The 19,958-nt window shown below is 37.4% G+C and overlaps 1 protein-coding gene across 3 annotated transcripts in view; it reads left to right on the top strand.

Moving 5' to 3' along the window:
- plppr2b (phospholipid phosphatase related 2b) overlaps window positions 1–19,958 on the top strand; it is an 86,994-nt gene that overhangs the window by 12,814 nt on the left and 54,222 nt on the right. For all 3 annotated transcript variants that reach the window (XM_073851614.1, XM_073851617.1, XM_073851615.1), the window contains exon 2: window positions 6,936–7,040. In XM_073851614.1, coding sequence (XP_073707715.1) covers window positions 6,963–7,040 — 78 coding nt within the window. In that variant the 5' untranslated portion in view covers window positions 6,936–6,962. The remainder of the gene's footprint in view (window positions 1–6,935; window positions 7,041–19,958) is intronic.

The raw sequence follows: 19,958 nt of genomic DNA, 5'->3' as shown, positions 1-19,958 counted from the left end.
AAAGCACGTGTACAGGCCCATCTGAAGTTTGCCAATGAACATCTGAATGATTCAGAGGAGAACTGGGTGAAAGTGTTGTGGTCCTATGAGACCAAAATCAAGCTCTTTGGCATCAACTGTACTCACCGTGTTTGGAGGAGGAGGAATGCTGCCTATGACCCCAAGAACACCATCCCCAACGTCAGACATGGAGGTGGAAACATTATGCTTTGAGGGTGTTTTTCTGACAGGACAACTGCACCACATCAATGGGACGATGGATGGGGTGAGAACCTTGGGTGAGAACCTCTTTCCCTCAGCTAGGGCATTGAAAATGGGCCATGGATGGGTATTCCAGCATGATAGTGACCCAAAACATATGGCCAAGGCAACAAAGGAGTGGCTTAAGAAGAATCACATTAAGGTCCTGGAGTGGCCTAGCCAGTCTCCAGATCTTAATCTCATAAAAAATCTGTGGAGGGAGCTGAAGGTTCGAGATGTCAAACGTCAGGCTTGAAACCTTAATGACTTGGAGAGGATCTGCAAAGAGGAGTGGGACAAAATCCCTCCTGAGATGTGGGCAAACCTGGTGGCCAACTACAAGAAACACCTCTGTGATTGCCAAAAAGAGTTTTGCCACCAAGTACTAAGTCATGTTTTGCGATAGTGAGCAAACGATAGTGGGCAAACGTACAAAATCAGCAGGGGATCAAATAAGTTTTTCCCTCACTGTATACAGTACAATAACAAAAAACTGTTCAGCATACAGAAAATGTACAGATTTTGGAAGCGAAAAAGAACAATTATTCTTATCCACCTTTTTGTTCAACATGGGTGAGAAGAAAATGAGGAAAAAAATTAGAAGAAGTAAATGGTCCAACTGTTTGCACTACAAACCAGTGTGCTCATAATATAATACATTACAAATAATATGATAAGACACACCTATTTGCAATATCAGGCAGCAAAACTAGATGTTTTGTACAGCTAAACATAGCTGGACGTGAATAAAACAGGAAGAAAGATCCATAAAATTTACAAATGGCTGCACCCACTCTTACGGGAAGAAAAAGGTGGATAATTTGTGAGAGATTTGTGTTACATTTTAAGTTAATAAATTAATGTTTAAAATGTAAAATAAATTATTGTTTAATAAATTAATGTATTGCATTGTTTTAGTGTCCTGTGTGAGACTTAACATCACACAATTTATATATTTGTATTTACTACTTGCAAGTATTTTTTACTTTTGATGAACTTTGATTGTGGTTGTCTGTCTAATTGTTGGTATATTACCAGTATTGGTATGTATTTTTGGTATATTTAGTATATTAACATTATTTCGGTTAAGGAAATATGAGGTTATGTACTATCAATTTAAGTTTAATCTGTAAAACATAAATTGTTCCTATCATATTTTTTTTTTTTTTTTTTTTTTTACTTTCTTTTGAATTCTGGAAGTACTTAAATGGATAGTTCATCCAAAAATGAAAATTCTGTCATTAATTACTCATTCTCATGTCTCAAGACTTTTGTTCATCATCTAAAGATATTTTTCATGAAATCTAAGAGATTTCTGTCCCTCCATTGACAGTCTATACAACCACCACTTTGAAGCTTCAAAAAGTTGATCAGTTTTCTGAACAAATTAATATTAAACATCTTATTTAGTTTTCATTTTAAATAATTAAACCTGTCTCTACATGAGCTAGAAGCTGATATGACATTTAAAAAGAAGGGGAAAAGTTCATAAAAAGATTGTAAAATTAAACCATATGAATTGAGTGGTTTAGTCCAAATTGTCTTCATATGAACAGATGAACAGATTTAATTTAGGCTTTTATACACTATGAACATTAATCAAAGAACAAATCAGTTAAAGGTTTGAAATGACATGAGGGTAAGTAAATAATGACACAGTTTTCATTTTTGGGTGAACTATCCCTTTAAAACCCTTGTTAAAATCTCATTAGTCATTAGTCTGTAATAGTTTTGTGTGAAGAGATGTGAACATGAACAGGACAAAATGTATTATTCAATGATAATTTCCCCCTGCCTTGCCTCAGTTGGGTTGTACCAGATTTAACAACACTGAGGCCAAAACATTAATGTTTAAATATTAATTTAGCAGACTCTTTTATCCAAAGCCACTTAAAAAAATACAAGTACCACAATACAGAGTTCCAAGATTGTTTTGAGAAGTGCAGACTGGAACAGAGATGCAAGAATTGAGAAAATTGTTAAAAAGAAAAGAGAATAGTGAAAGAGTTATTAATGAGAACACCATTGTCAGACTGGCATAATCCAGCTTGGTCCAGCATAGAAATTTGAGAATCTCTTGCCTGACCAAAGAAGAATCCCAAAAGGCAAATGTTTTGGTGAGCTAAAGATCCCTGGTACTAATGGAAGCAACATTTTTTGTAGAAAGTGTAGACTGTTTTTTAAAATCGTTAAAAACTTTACAACACCAGTAAAGAGCATAAATATCTTGTTTCCTATTTTAACTCGGTAGCGTTGCAGACCTAATTTATAGCATCGTAATTGGTGCATAAAATCAATTTTGGCCCTTTTCAACTCAAGCCTCAGCATTTTTAGGCGGTGAATTTTAATGGCTCTGTGTAGATGGTGACAGCTACAAGATGTTTGTGGTGTTGTGTTTGCAACTGGGCCTGAGGAACACAGTGCTAAAGACAGAAGCTAAACCTCATGTTTTATTCATCAGCTCTTATTCATCTCTCTCCCCCTCATTATGTAACAATAGTGGAGAAAACATAAAAGTGATCTCGATCATTACAGAGAGCTTATATTCGTATTGTTGGTCTCTTTACTAATGCGTTCTTTGTTGAAGGCGACATGTATGTGAGCGTGTGTTTGTGACCTACACATCAAACGAGACAATTCTGAAGTGCTGAACTAAGATTCTAATCTCAAATTTCAGCCCCTCGTTCTAAAACTCATCTTCTGTTCGGCACAGTGGGAATTTGGTTTTCTTTTTCTGCGAGTCCCGGCTGCAAATGAAATGAGCAGTCGCTGTGCTGATAATGTTCTTGATGCTGCTCTGCTAGGCAGGATTTCAATTTGATGATACAGAGCTGGTGATGGAAAAATTATTGTCAATGCATAATAGTTTTATGGATAATCTCAAGCCATGGTGACATTGCTTATGGAATAGCTGCAATAATAAGTCAATTTTTTTGCTGCCGTGTTCAAATCCATGCATCTGGACACCCAGTAACCGTCAGTATTGAGGTAATGCATTAACACAATACAATACTCTGATTACCTTTTCTATCAGTAAACTATTTTAGGCCATATTTCTAGAAGGATAGTATTTTTTATGTGTAAATCATTTAAAACTTGTGTGCATCTGTTAGCTTTTTAACAATAGTTTAAAAAGTGCATGCCACTCATGAGCTGACAGAACACTTTTCTACACCCTTGTTAAGATCTCATTAGTCATTAGTCTTTTATAGTTTTGTGTGAAGAACAGAACAAAATGTATTATTTAATGATAATTTTCCTCTGCCTTGGCTCAGCTGGGTTAATTTCACATATTTCCAAGTGGATAATGCCTTTGTGTAAACCATTTAAAACTTGTTTGCATCTGTTAGCTTTTCAGCAAAAGTTAAAAAAGTGCATGCAGCTCATGAGCCGACAGCGCATTTTACTACAGTTTTTAACTGATTTTACCCATGGTAGGACAGTGACAAAATATAAATATGAACTCGTAATTTTCAGAAAATATCAGTCTTTTTTCCCCCTCAGAACAGGACTTTATAATTTTATAAAAAAAAAAGTCAGAATTGTGAGATAAAAAAATGCAGTTGCGAGGAAAAAAAGTCAGAATCGCAAGATACAAACACGCAATATAAAAAAGTCATTATTTCAATTCTGACTATTTTTCACAACAGCGAGTTTATATCTTGCAATTCGGACTTTTTTTTCACAATTCTGACTATAACTTGCAATTGTGAGTTTATATCATGCACTTCTGAGAAAAAGTCAGAATTGTGAGTTTCTATCTCGCAGTTCTGACTTTATTACTCACAATTGCGAGTTTATATTACAATTCTGAAAAAAGGCAGAATTGCGAGTTTGTATCACAATTCTTAGAAAAAAGTCAGAATTGCAAGATGTAAACTAGAAGTTGCGAGAAAAGAAGTCCGAATTGTGAGATATTCTCAGATTCTGAGAAAAAAGTCAGTATTTTTTTTTTTTTCTTTTTCTCGCAATTCTGACTTTTGGGTTTATATCACGCACTTCTGAGAAAAAAAGTCAGGATTGCAAGATACAAACACAATTCTGAGAAAAAAAATTATATCTCACAATTCTGACTTTATTTCTCGCAAGTGCGAGTTTATATCCCGCAATTCTGAGAAAAAAGTCAGAGTTGCCCGTTTATATTTCATAATTCTGACTTAATTTCTCAGAATTACGGTTTTATATCTTGCAATTCTGACTTTATATCTAGCAATTGCGAGTTTATATCCCGCAATTCTGACTTTATATCTAGCAATTGCGAGTTTATATCCCGCAATTCTGACTTTATTTCTCGCAGTTGCTAGTTTATATCTCGCAATTCTGACTTTATTTCTCGCAATTGTGAGTTTATATCCCGCAATTTTGACTTTTTAATTTGCAAGTGTGAGTTTAAAACACGTACTTCTGAGAAAAAAGTCAGAATTGCCAGTTTATATTTCGCAATTCTGACTTCATTTCTCAGAATTGTGATTTTAGATCTGACAATTATCTGGCGATTATTTATTATTGGAAATGTGAGTTTATATCTCACAATTATGAGAAAAAAGGCAGAATTGCAAGATGTAAACTCGCAATTGTGAGAAAAATGTCAGAATGTCAGAAGTCGCAATTACTTTTTGAATTTTTTATTCAGTGGCACAAATGGGCTTTAATATTAAAGGGCTAATCAATCTTGAGACCTACCAAAACATAAACTGAAAATGAGGTGGAAAAACACTTTTGTTCACTTTAAGTTAACAGTTTTGATTGTCCTTGCCATATTATTACATTGGGTAGTCATATCATTATCATTGCATGACCAATATAAAAATCAGGGTAACCATGAACAAAGAAGTGACATTGAGGTATAGAGATTAAGAGAGAATACATTTGTGGTTTCCTGGTGACACAGCAAGTAAAAGCAGCCTAATGGCTGTACTAAAGTAATGTTGCATTGACATGGAACTCACAGTGAGTCATACTGGATGTTGATGGAGTAGCAGCTCTGACAGTTTGAGGGATTTCAGTAAATCTTTTTAAACGATTCATTAAGAACTGGTTCACTGGAGTCATTGTTCTTGAATTGGACTGCACAGATCGTGCTGCATGTTTTTTTGTGTTTTTTTTTTTGCATTTTGCATGCAATGTGTGAGTGCAGACGCAGACTGGGCGTGCAGGAAACACTGAGGTCTGTGAAATGTGTCACTTTTTGTGACCCACAGTTTGAAAACTGTTGTAACACCAAAGAACGTTTCCAAACTTTAAGTTTAACAAATGGTTTATTGACACACGAAGAGACGTGTATCTAAGGAACCATAGTCTTTCAAACACACACATTTGTTTGTAGATCATCTTCTGTTGTTTTTTTCCTGAGGTAATATGTTTTATCCGCTTCTACCCAGAACCCAATTTCTTTTTAGTCTTTCCAGTCTTAAGTAGCACAGGTATATTTGTAGCAATAGGTAAAAATACATATATGGGTCAAAATGATTAATTTTTCTTTTATACCAAAAATCATTAGCATATTAAGTAAAGATCATGTTCCACGAAGATATTTTGTAAATTTCCTACCATGAATATATCAAAACTTAATTTTTGATTAGTAATATGCATTGCTATGTACTTCATTTGGACAACTTTAAAGGCAATTGTCTCAGTATTTAAATTTTTTGCACCCTCAGATTCCAGATTTTCAAAGCCATACATAAATAAAAAGCTTATTTATTCATCTTTCAGATGATGTATATATCTCAATTTAAAACAATTGACCCGTATGGCTGGTTTTGTGGTCTAGGGTCACAATTTTGAAATTTGGCACATGAGCAGATGTGTCAAGAAACATTATTAATTATAGATTTTTTTTCTCTTTGTTATTGTGATCAAGTACAAGTGCAGTGTTTCAATTTTGTAGATTTGTAGAGTTTTATCTTAAAAGATCTAAAGTGGATTACTTTCTCCTCCAACTTCCCCAAAACTGATAACCTTTAACCTTAGTGGCTTGCAATGAATGCTTTTGATTGATTCTATATAGAACGCTGCAGGGGTTACATATTTTTATGAGCCAAAACCTGAAAACAAGTTAGCATTGTAGCACTTCTGGTTCCATCGTCCTGAAGTCAATAGTCTGTGGTTAACACAAGTTTGATATTTTCGCATTTGACTTGCAACCCACAAAAAACTGAGTTGCTAACAAGTAGCTAAATGGAACTACAGAGGTTGTCTGGGACATTAAACTGGCAAGCTCATCTACTCCCTATTGCACTTTCACTGCCCTATTTTGTTTATAATTGCGCTCTTGCAAACTTTTGTAACTCAGACTTCCAGGGAAAGCATTTTTACAGTACATTAAGTCTGAAAGGGTGGTAGAAGCTTGATGGTGCTGATGGTGAAGTCATGCAATCGTGGTATGTGTTTGATGTGTTGTATTTGTATTTATGCTTCAAAATTCATAAAAGCTTTGTTCATTTGTGAAGATTATCATGATAAACATAAAGTGAAAGAATCATAAACCTTTGCAGGTCACAGAGCTTGTTTTCAATAAACCAAAAGCCAGAGAAATCCTATGGGGATTTAATCAGGTGATGTGAATTTACGGGTTGGCTTACAAAAAAACAGTGCTCTGGATGATAATATACATGCATTAAATCTAAAATGTACAATCCAACTGAATGAGTAAGATAAATTAAATGACTATTTCATGCCTGTGTTTGTTTCAGGTGTCTGATATACTGAAGACAGGAGAGATGGACAGGAGGAGGATCGTGGGGAGGGGAGGAGTTAAGAGGAGCAAATATATAGTGCCATGCTTCCTTTTGGTAGAGGTGAGTTGTATACTTGATTATAGCTTGTTCGCTTCTCAGTACACCCTTCCATAGGCTTCAATATTCACCTTTTTCTGTCACGAACATCATGCTCTGCCCTCTAGTGGATCTAAAAAGAACTTAAGATTTAAAAGTCTTCAAAGGGATTTCATACATCCTCCTGGGTCATGTTCTTCAGCAGTTCATTTGAGATTTTATCTGGTCTTTGTAGCTTATGAAATACCATAGTAACTCTTCAAGTTGGCTGTGTCTGTATAAAGGCATGAGAGTTCACTATGGGAATACTTTAAGAAAAAATTTAAGGAATAGTTAACCAAAAGAAATTGAAGGTCTGTAGTAAGTATTTCATGGAAACAATTAACAGAATACCTGTTAGGAATAACATCTGGACATGCAGGTGAGTAAATAAAGACAAAATTTCTTTAGCTTGCAATGCAGCTTTGAGTGATAATACTGAATTCGGAAATGAATGCTTTTTTAAAGTGTTCAGCATTCCTCAGTAAGACAGAGAAGCGTTTTTTTGTTTTTTCCAACACTCCACCTGAGACGTGCACTGCCATTTTCAATAATCTGTGGAGCGGAAAAGCATTAAACTGTACCTGAAACTCTGCTCCCTTGACTGGCAGCTCTAATAAATACTTTTAGAAGCAAACACATTAGAGTCGCACAGTATACCTGACTGCGACGCATGAGTCACTTAAAATTAGCATGAACAGTACAGTCATCCTTTGAACTCAGCCACAGTATACTGTCAGCCTGGCACAACTCCATGACCTCTTTACTCATCTGTGATGTTCTCTTCCCACATCTCTTTATTCTGGAGTCCTCGTTGGCTCCTAGGTCTCAGAGGCAAATACCCTCAAAAGCGCTCTTAATTAATCCTGCTAATGAGCAGCGTTAGCATACACAGCGCCTGATTGCTTCAGTCGCTTTAGGCCCAGTGCGGAGGCAAAGATTCCAGCCAAAAACGTTTGCATCAGCCTTACATAGAAATGTGATGGGACTTCAAAATTCACAGTCTTTCTATTGTAGCCAAATGTACATTGCCAAAATGCATTTGTGTCCAATGGTTGTCAACTGATTTTGCTTCATTAGATATCAAATAATGACCAAACAAAGTGCCAAAGTTGTTAGTTTACTAAATTAAAAGAAGTCATTAAATTGAAACATTGAAATTTTTGTGACACAACTGTATTACAGAACTTATTTTCTTTTGTGGAACAAAAAAGAAGACATTTATCCTCACGTCAAGTGAACCTGAAATAAGTATTTATTTTCATCACACCTGTGATCTATTTTTGGGTAAAAACACACCTTTTTAGAACCAGTGTCCTAAAGACAGATCTGAGGAATACATTTACAGTGGCATGCAAAAGTTTGGGATCCCCTTCCAGAATCTCTGAAAATGTGAAGAGAGATTATACAAAATGCATGTTATTTTTTATTAAGTACTGTCCTGAGTAAGATAATTTATGATCTACGACTGTTTTTTTTTTTTTTTTTGTGATGTTCAGCTTTGTTTTTCAGAAAAATCTTCCATATCCTGCAGATTCTTCTGTTTTCCATCATCTTTTGCATATTTGAACCCTTTCCAGCAATGACTGTATGATTTTGAGATCCATCTTTTCACACTGAGGTCAATTGAGGGACTCAAACACAACTATTTAAAAAAGATTCAAACGCTCACTGATGCTCCAGAAGGAAACACAATGCATTAAGAGCCAGGATGAAAACATTTTGAATTTGATTATCAAAGTAAATTGTACTTAATTTGTCTTCTGGAAAACATGCAAGCATCTTCTGTTGTAGTACTTGCAGTACTAATGGGAAAAATATTATATTTTAACAAAATAAGAAAAATTTGGACAACTTCATCCTATTCAAAAGTTTTCACCCCTGGGCTCTTAATGCATCATGTTTTCTTCTGAAGCATCAGTGAATATTTGAACCCTTTTTAATAGTTGGGTTTGAGTCCCTCAGTTGTCCTTGGTGTGAAAAGATGGATCTCAAAATCATACAGTTACTGCTGGAAAGGGTTTAAATAGGCAAAAGATGCTGAAAGACTGAAGAATCTGCAGGACGTGAATGATTTTTCTGAAGAACAGTGCTCAGTTTAACTGTGCAGAACAAACAAGTGACTCATGAACATTACAAAACAAAAACAGTTGTAGATCAACACAGTATTAAGAACCAAGGGTACCCAAACTTTTAAAGGGGGCTATTTTAACAATTTCAGCTATTTTTTGTCTTGTGGACTATATGTAAACATATTTTATGTAAAATATCTTACTCAGGACAGTACTAAATAAAAAATGACATGCATTTTCTATAATCTCTTTACTCACATTTTCACAGATTCTGCAAGGGGTTCCCAAAGTTTTGCATACCACTGTATTGGGCTTCAGAAATGGGCTTTAAGGAATATTTGAAAGATAGTCAATTAGCATAAACCTACCACCTGTCATTTTGCAGATGCTATGCATCCAGCTTTTCATCTTAATTCATGGTGAGATAATTCCCAGACAGAGTCTGAGATTGGAACTCTTGTAGCCTCAGCATCAGCCAGCACGTCCCTAGACCACCCACAGTCCATGCGCAGACCATCTGCAGATTTCACACCAAATTAAATTTGAAAAAATAAGTTTGAAAGGTTCTAATCAGATTGGCTGGCTCTACAGTTTCCGCAGAGGAACAAAGTTTTGTTTACAGGTGACCAGACTTCTACAAGTTAGTGTTTATTTCAGAGAAAGGAATGGTTGTTAAATGTTTTTAAATCTCATGCCATTTAATCTTTCAAATATACAGTATGAAGCTGTTTTAAGCCACCCAGCTAAGGGAAAATTCTCAGAACTTTGGCTAACATGATGGCAATGTTATCTGAAAGCTACAAATAAGCGTTCTTCCAGTAATATTAATAGAATGTTAAAGGTGACATATCATGAAAATCTAGTCCTGTAATCATGGTGCATCTACCAACCCAGAAACTTTTTTTGGTAAGTTTTTTTTAAGGTGAAAAAATGAGCTACTCAGATTTAGCTTCCTCCAAGATGCACAAAGGGAATCTTATTCTAATATTACCGCCCCTTAATCTGCACATTTCCACCCACTGTGCCGCCCGCCATTGTGTTTTCGCAAGCGACAATGGGGTACCAGTTTAAACGCCATGGCAAGAGTTTGAGCAAAGCATACTAACTGTTCTTTCTTTGGCTGCACAGAACACTATTTAGAGCCCGAGCCTCAGAGGAAACAAGAGAGCAGTGGAATTATTAATTTATTTACTGTATATCACGCTGCTGCCACACAGATCTAATATAAACATGCAAATTCTTTCCTAGCTGTTTACCTTCACAGACAAAACCAACTGTTTTTGTAACTCGTGTGTTTTAACATAAACTTGTGTGTATTTGACAGTTAAAGTGCAATAAGACATGAAAGAGAACTTAGTTTAGTTAGTCACATGCTGTGTGACAGCGGATTTTTGTGCACATGCTTCGGATGTGTGTGCTCGGAAAATCGTATTATCAAAAGTTTAAACTAATATGGCTTTAAAACGCATGATTTCAGCACAAAAGACATGATAATAAAAACTAAACAGATGTTTTTTGGCAGAGTATCTGAAGTATGAGCTGTAAACCCATAATCATATTCAAAAAAGGGGGGCAGGGAGCAGCAGCTCATTTGCATTTAAAGAGACATGCACAAAAATATAGGCACAACTCAAAATATGCATTTTTAAAATGATATACAAGATCTGTGGGGTATTTTGAGCTGAAACTTCACCAACACATTCTTGGGACACTTGAGACTTATATTACATATTGTAAAAAGGGGCGTAATTGGTCTGTGTTATCATTTATTTTTATATATTTCAGATTTACTGTGTTCCTATTTCTACAGTATCTAGTTTGCATGCTGTGCACAGTTAGTTAATTAAAGCTGCAATCTCTATTTTGACTATTTGATCAGAAGTTAAAACATTGTTACAGAAAAGTTTTTTTTTTTAAGTTGATAACTAGACGCTACTTATTGAACGTAAGGAGATCAGTTGATAATAATGTATACTATTGCTTCATGGAATACCTGCTTTTTCACAGTGTATACTCCACAGTAAATAGTAAACTAGTTTTCCAAACACAGCCAGAGGTTGGTGGTAACCAGCCCCGTACAGCCTCCTCAGTGTCTCCAGCATGCTTTCATGTAGCAAAGTAGCGCTCTCTGCTGGAATCCAGCTCTCCCTTGTGACCCATAATCCTTTGTTCTACATTTGCATCTCATTATCAGTTGCATTTGGTAAAATTGTCTCAGGCATTTTTCATACCCCTTTCCTTGATGCCGTTCCAGCTCGCTTTCATTTTGTGCTTCGTCTCATCACTGTGGGACACGTGTTATCAGCACATTAAAAGCTTGAGGATCTCTCAGCACTGACAAGCTGTATCAGTGAACACTCAGTGTGACTTAAATAACTTTCTTCCATGAAGTCCAAGCTTTTAAGAACATTAAAACATGGCAGATACTAAACTGATTGGTGTCTTCTCAGGTTAATTTACTTTCCAATTTTCCTATTAAAAAGTAACTTCACTATTTGCCAATTAATAATACCTGTTTAGAGTCATTCTATATGTAAATGTAAATGCTTTTCAAATGGAGCTTAATCAAAATCCTAACGCTTTATGCTGTATTCTAATGCAGGGTTGTGATGGTACTGCATGGTTGGAAAATAATGAGGAATCTAAAATAAATAATGACTTATATGACTTTGCAATGTAAGGATCATACAAGCAACAGTATGTAAAAAATATGAATATACTTTGCGCACTTTAAGTGCAACACACTTTATGATGATAATGAAGGTCCCTGCTTACTCTCTTTTTTTCTTTGGCCTGGAAAAGCTGTAAACCCCTGCTACTGATCTACTATTATAGTTTTTGTTTGTATTTTGAATTTATATTTCAATTATATATTATTTATTTGTATTTATTTATTTATTTATTTATTTATTTATTTTTGTTTTAGTTAACGATAATAACCCTGGTTGTAACGTACATCAGTCAAAACTTTTTGGACAGTACGATTTGTAATGTTTTTTAAAGAAGTCTCTTCTGCTCACCACACCTGTAATTATTAGATCCAAAATACAGCAAAAGCAGTAATATTGTGAAATATTTTTATTATTTAAAATAACTGCTTTCTATTTAAATGTATTTTTAAAATTTAAATGTAATTTATTCCTGTGATCAAAGTCTTATAATATGCAAATTTGCCGTTGAAGAATTTTTATTTTATTTTATATTATATTTATAACAGTTGAGTACATATTTTTCAGGATTCTTTGATGAATAGAAATATCCAAAGATCAGCATTTATCTAAAATAAAAAAATCCTTATACTAAAGCTTGGAGTCAGGTAAATTCTGTTGTTCAGAACTTTCTATTCATCAAAGAAACCTGAAAAAAATCTAGTTTGCTGTTTTCAAAATAATAGTAATAAATGTTTTTTGAGCAGCAAATTTTTGAAGGATCATGTAACTGGAGTAATGATGCTGAAAATTCAGCTTTGAAATCACAGGAATAAATTACATTTTAAAATATATTAAAATAGAAAACAGTTACTTTAAATAGTAAAAATATTTCAAAATATTTTTGCAGTACTTTGGATCAAATAAATGCAGGCTTGGTGAGCCCTTTTTTAACTTTTGACTGGTAGTGTAATTACTCTAGAAATTCTAGTAAATTTCACAAAGAAACAGCAAGCAACATGTTGAATTAAACATTGAATTTTGCAAGTAGAAAAACTGAATTACCATTTTCTCATAAAACTCATAAAATTGTTTTATTTGCAACTTTTTAGAGTGAAATATTTGCACTTCCAAAGCAATTTCTAGTACTTTTTTTATTATACACTGTAAAAAATTTGCTGTAGTTCTGCAGCTGGTTGCCAGTAACTTACTGTAGATTTTTAATTTATGTTATTTACTGGCAACAGTTTGTTCAAAGTTAAATGAACATTAAACATTAACAAGTCTTTGTCTTTACAGAATAAAACTATAAAATAACAACCTACTGCAAAGCATTCTGGGAACCAGAAACCTTCATCAACCTTTTTCTGTTTTTTTCCTTCAGATTTTGGTTCCCAGAATGCTTTGCATGAGGCTGTTATTTTAGTTTTATTCTGTAAAGATAAAGACTTGTTAATGTTTAATGTTCAATTAACTTTGAACAAACTGTTGCCAGTAAATAGCATAAATTTAAATCTACAGTAATTTACTGGCAACCAGCTGCCAGTAATACTGTAATTTCTACAGATTTTGTTTACAGTGTAGATTATTGGTTGATTCCAGTGCAGAAAGATTAATTCTCTAAATCATAAATCTTCCATTTGGGATTTGAATTGCAACCTTTGGATTATTCGCCCATCTCCTCACCTCATGAGCTGCCACCACCCAGTGTTCTTGTAATCTGTTAGACATGTTTCGTTAGGGTTCAGTTTTTGAAGTCCCCGCTTTTGTCCCCCAGGGGAGATAACTCATTCCCGTGTTGGCGTTCAGCGAGCGTGTTGCTGGAGATTAGATAAGACCAAAGATAAGAGGCTAATTCTGAACTTCCACAGAACAGCAGAAGTGGGCGGAACACGTGGAAGTGTTCGCCAAGAGGAAAGATCGTTACTTTGATCGCAATTTGTCTTAGTTCTTTGCAGACCAATCACAAAAGTAAGTCAAAAGCAAATTAGATGGAGCATGCAATGGGTTGCATGAAAAATGATCCACTGGAAAAACATATCCAAGAAGTGCTCACTGGAAACTAATAAAATGCTCATACAATGTAAAAGAAAAAAAAAACTCTGACATCAAGGAATGTCTATCCATGAATAATGAATTTGGCTTGCTGAGAATAAGAATTTGAGCAGTTTGCACACACACAAAAATAAATCTCTGAAAAGATTTTTTTCCTGTCCTAAAGTAGAACTCTTGTTTTTGACTTTATAATAGTAAAACTTTCACTAATGTATTCTCTTGCGTGCAAAAATACATGGGCAATCGTGCAGTTATTTCTCTGTATAATTGGTAGACGTGCATCTATGAATTCTTAATTCAGCATTCATTTGCTAACTTGCTGAAACAAACAACAATAAAATCATACAAAAGTGTTCTATTCAAAGTTTTTCCTCTGAGCTTTGTTGTTCATCACAAATCAGTTATTTTAACCGCGTGTGGGCATCATTGAACATCCTACATGAGCATCTGTGAGCCAGTTTTATGATCCCACACCTTCAGTAGCTCTGCCGCTTTATTATTTTCATCTATAGAAAAATAGATTACCATCTACAACTTGGAAAAACCAAATGTCATGCAGCCTACACTACAAGCTGAATACTGCAGAGTCATTTCTGCACTTAATACAGCAGTGTTATTTCCCCAGGTGCAATATAGGATTACATACAGCTTGCTTAGCTATTGTAAAAACTCTAATGCATGCTGAAGAAAAGATGTAGCTTACCTCTCAGCTGGTGATTCTTGGAACAGGAGGAATAAGATTAATAGGAATGATCCACTTTTGAACAAAGTTTTTGTATTTGTACTTCTATAAATAAAACACAAAAAACTTTTTGCATAGCATGCTGCCATCTGTTCACCATGGTTTCGCATGTGGCACTAAAACTTTTTCCCATCTTACATGAAAGCATTTGATAAATCCCTTGTGTTAGGGATGTGTATGTGTGAAAACACACACACACACACACACACACACACACACACACACACACACACATATATATATATATATATCTGAAAGAAAGCCTTTTGGATGAAATTTAAATAATCGATATATCAGTGTCAGGTAAGTCTGTAAATAAATTTTTTAACTAAATATAATTTTGTGGACTGCCTTTGAAATACAGTATGTGAACAGCAGAGGGCACAATTATCCCTTTGGTCTAGTTGGGAAGTCTGCTGAAGAAACAAAGTCACCTACATCTTGGATGCCCTGGGGGTAAGCAGATAAACATCAAATATTCATTTTTGGGTGAACTATCCCTTTAAAAGTGGTCTTTGTATGATTTAAGTAAAGTGACATGAGTAACATGGCAAGATATGAGACTTATAATACGTTATAACTGAGGAGGTAATCATAATTTTAAAAGCTATACCACAAATAAGGAAAAATTATAATGCATTAAAACTGTTCTTATAAAAAAAAACTGTTCTTATAAATACTCATGAGATGATACAACATATTATACGTTTTTTTTATAATGCATTATGCATTCATTATAATGCCTTAAGAATACCCTTAGTATGCATTATAAATACAGGCTTCATAGAAAGTGTTACCGAAATTCCTCTGCTATTAAAAGATTCACTATTACAGCTGGTTTGGCTAATCGGTCAGCTGGTCACAAACCCATCTAAAACCAACATAACCAACTTGGTCAGGTTGGGAGACTGGTTAACTGCATTAGGCTTGTTCAAGCTGTTTTTTCCTACCAGTGCATGAGGGCTAACAGCAATAACTAAAGTTAGCCAAAGACATTGTTTTTCTCTGTCAGCCTCTTGTCAGTTTTTGACAGAGTGGCAGAGTTAGCATGATGGCTGAATTTTTATATGCTGGCACAGCAGTTAAAAATTCAGAAAGACTGAAAAACTGACTAAGCAGTGAACTCGCTTTGAGAAATGAGGCCACAAAAGTGGGACCGCTGTTTAAAAGTCTCATGTGTCATCAAACACATCTGTGACAGGCCTATTCCTCTCAACAAATACTGTAAACTAAGAACTGCATTTATGTAGGGTGGCCAGATTTTAGTTTTCAAAAAAGAGGACGTTTGGAGTCCTAGTTTTGGTATCAAAATATTTCATTTCCTTACCATAACTACATATTTTATAGTCACCGTTATGCAGTGGTGTAATGTAACGAAGCAATAATACTTCGTTACAGTAGTTTTTTTCGTTAAGTATTTTTTGGTAGTATCTGTACTTTACTTGAGTTTTCATTTTTCAGCCTACTTTTACTTTTTTCCTAATTAAAATGTATACTTTTACTCCAATACATTTCCCCAAAGAATATTTGCTACTTACTACAAAATAGTCAGAAGTCAGAATCTTAGTGAGAATTGTGAAATGTAAATTCGCAACTGTGAGAAATTTTTTTTTCTTAATTTTGCAAAACTATAAAAAAAAAACGTAATCTCACAAAAGTATTGCGTTCTATCTAGAAAGTGTTTGCTCACAAAAATATTGCCTTTCCCTCAAAAAATGTTTTTCTTTCACCTCTTTATTTCCGTCACTAAAGTTTTTGTGTTAATAAACTCATAATTCAGATTTTTCATATCAGAAAAAAGTCAGAATTGCGAGGAACTTCTTTTCAGGAAATTCTGGCTTTTCCCCCCCAGAATTGCATGATACAAACTCAATTCTGACTTTTTTCTCAGAATTGGGTGATATTGTCACGGTAAGATAAAGGAGGTCTGGGTCCAAATGCAGGGAGGAAAAGAATATATTTAATAAACACAAAAAACAGAACAAAAGGCCAACACGGCACAAACTGAAATACTCAAAAACCAAAATCAAGAACTCAAAGACCAGGGATATTCAAACACATAAAACCAACAGGACACGAGACAATGCAGACATGAAGCAGGAGAGAAAGGTGAGAGTATTTAAAGACCGGATAATAGTGAACAGATGTGAGTGAATCAGTGTTAACGACAAGGACAGGTGAATGCTATCAGAAGTGCAGTGCAGGAAAGGGAAAACAGCGACCTCAGGTGGCTGAGGGAAGCCCCACAGCCCAGATCATGACAGTACCCCCTCTCAAGGGAACGGCTTCCAGACGTTCCCAAAACAAAAAAAAATCTGGAGGGAGGAGGAACGGTGGAAGGTGCATCAGGGGGAGGGATGGCGGGCCAGGCCCGTGCAGCGGAGGAACGTGAGTGGACACTGCCGCCAGAGGAACGTGAGCTGACCTCGCCGCCAATGGAACAAGAGCTGGCCTGGCCGCCAGTGGAACGTCCCGCAGCCAGAGGAATGCGAGTTGGCCCTGCAGCCAGGGGAACAGGAACAGAGAGCGCGGTCACCGGCGCGTCCGGAACAGAGAGAGCGGTCAACACCGCGTCAGAAACAGAGAGAGCGGTCACCGCCGCGTCAGGAACAGAGAGAACGGTCACCGCCGCGTCCGGAACAGAGAGAGCGGTCAACACCGCGTCAGAAACAGAGAGAGCGGTCACCGCCGCGTCAGGAACAGAGAGAGCGGTCAACACCGCGTCAGAAACAGAGAGAGCGGTCAACACCGCGTCAGAAACAGAGAGAGCGGTCACCGCCGCGTCCGGAACAGAGAGAACGGTCAACACCGCGTCAGAAACAGAGAGAGCGGTCAACACCGCGTCAGGAACAGAGAGAGCGGTCAACACCGCGTCAGGAACAGAGAGAGCGGTCACCGCCGCGTCAGGAACAGAGAGAGCGGTCAACACCGCGTCAGAAACAGAGAGAGCGGTCACCGCCGCGTCCGGAACAGAGAGAACGGTCAACACCGCGTCAGAAACAGAGAGAGCGGTCACCGCCGCGTCAGGAACAGAGAGAGCGGTCAACACCGCGTCAGAAACAGAGAGAGCGGTCAACACCGCGTCAGAAACAGAGAGAGCGGTCAACACCGCGTCAGGAACAGAGAGAGCGGTCAACACCGCGTCAGAAACAGAGAGAGCGGTCACCGCCGCGTCAGGAACAGAGAGAGCGGTCAACACCGCGTCAGAAACAGAGAGAGCGGTCAACACCGCGTCAGAAACAGAGAGAGCGGTCAACACCGCGTCAGGAACAGAGAGAGCGGTCAACACCGCGTCAGAAACAGAGAGAGCGGTCAACACCGCGTCAGGAACAGAGAGAGCGGTCAACACCGCGTCAGAAACAGAGAGAGCGGTCACCGCCGCGTCAGGAACAGAGAGAACGGTCACCGCCGCGTCCGGAACAGAGAGCGCGGTCACCGCCGCGTCAGGAACAGAGAGAGCGGTCACCGCCGCGTCAGGAACAGAGAGCGCGGTCACCGCCGCGTCAGGAACAGAGAGAACGGTCACCGCCGCGTCAGGAACAGAGAGCGCGGTCACCGCCGCGTCCGGAACAGAGAGCGCGGTCACCGCCGCGTCAGGAACAGAGAGCGCGGTCACCGCCGCGTCAGGAACAGAGAGCGCGGTCACCGCCGCGTCAGGAACAGAGAGAGCGGTCACCGCCGCGTCAGGAACAGAGAGAGCGGTCACCGCCGCGTCAGGAACAGAGAGAGCGGTCACCGCCGCGTCAGGGACAGAGAGCGCGGTCACCGCCGCGTCAGGAACAGAGAGAGCGGTCACCGCCGCGTCAGGGACAGGACGCGCAGCCGCCTCAGCGCCAGGGACAGGACGCGCAGCCGCCTCAGGGATAGTGGTCGCCGCCGCCCCGGGAACCGCCGCCAGACGAGCGTCCTCCACTGCCCAACGAGCGTAGATGGCCGCCATCCACTCGGGCACAGTCACCGTCTCCTTGCAAAAAAAACTCCCCGCTGGACCCATAGGTGATGTCTGCATTCTGTCACGGTAAGATAAAGGAGGTCTGGGTCCAAATGCAGGGAGGAAAAAAATATATTTAATAAACACAAAAAACAGAACAAAAGGCCAACACGGCACAAACTGAAATACTCAAAAACCAAAATCAAGAACTCAAAGACCAGGGATATTCAAACACATAAAACCAATAGGACACGAGACAATGCAGACATGAAGCAGGAGAGAAAGGTGAGAGTATTTAAAGACCGGATAATAGTGAACAGATGTGAGTGAATCAGTGTTAACAACAAGGACAGGTGAATGCTATCAGAAGTGCAGTGCAGGAAAGGGAAAACAGCGACCTCAGGTGGCTGAGGGAAGCCCCACAGCCCAGATCATGACAGATATAAACTTGCAATTGCGAGAAATAATATCAGAATTGTGAGATATAAACTCAGAATTCTGACTTTTTTTTTTTTAAATGGATGAACTAATTTTTCTCACAAATCTGACTTTTTTCCCCACAAATGCAAATTTGTATCTCGCAATTATGACTTTTTTTCTCCGAATTGGGTGATATAAACTCACAATTGTGAGAAATAAAGTCAGAATTGGAATGTAAACTCATAATTCAGACTTTTTTTCTCAGAAATGGATGATATAAACTCGCAAACGCGGAAACAAATTTGCGTTTACTTGTACTTTTACTTTCAATTCTTAAATACAAGATTAAAAAATACTGTACTTAAGTACAATAAATATCACTTACTTTAAGACTTTTACTCAAGCAATATTCTAAACGGTGACTTCAACTTCTACCAAAGTTGTTTCCTGGTAAGATATCTGTACTTTTACTTATTACAAATCGTGTAATATTTTAAAGCCATTATTATTTTTCATATCTACAGCTGTGAAATAAAAGTCACTTCAAAGATTCACTTTGCATTCATGAATACGGCATGGACAAAATGTCTTTTCACGGAAAACGTCTTTTTAAGATGAAAATGACATGAAATTACCCATATAACCAGAAGATGGCAGCAGAGGATCAATCATTGGCTTCAGCTGCCATTTCAACTCCATAGTTTTTTCAAGACATCTTGTTTTTCGATTTATTATAAAATTACTAGTATAATAAATTGTATAATTGTCACGACCACACACACAGGGAGAAGGTGAGTATCTTTCAAGGTATTTATTAGCAAACGTGCACAGTTCAACACACGTGCAAACGGGTGAATAAAGGTCTGTGGTCAAATCTTCAAACACAACACAACAGGTGAGTTCAAGTTCATAAGTAGTATAGCGTTAGCAACAGTCACTTCCCTTTAACACGATCGACGTGTTTCACAGGAGATCATCGGGGAAATCCACGAGGAGCATTTGAGAGACAACAGGAGGGGGAGAAGATCCACAGAG

The sequence above is a fragment of the Garra rufa genome, chromosome 12 (assembly GCF_049309525.1).
Source record: "Garra rufa chromosome 12, GarRuf1.0, whole genome shotgun sequence".
Classification (NCBI taxonomy): domain Eukaryota; kingdom Metazoa; phylum Chordata; class Actinopteri; order Cypriniformes; family Cyprinidae; genus Garra; species Garra rufa.
Note: the sequence above shows the minus strand (reverse complement) of the source record. Positions and strands in the feature narration are given on the sequence as shown.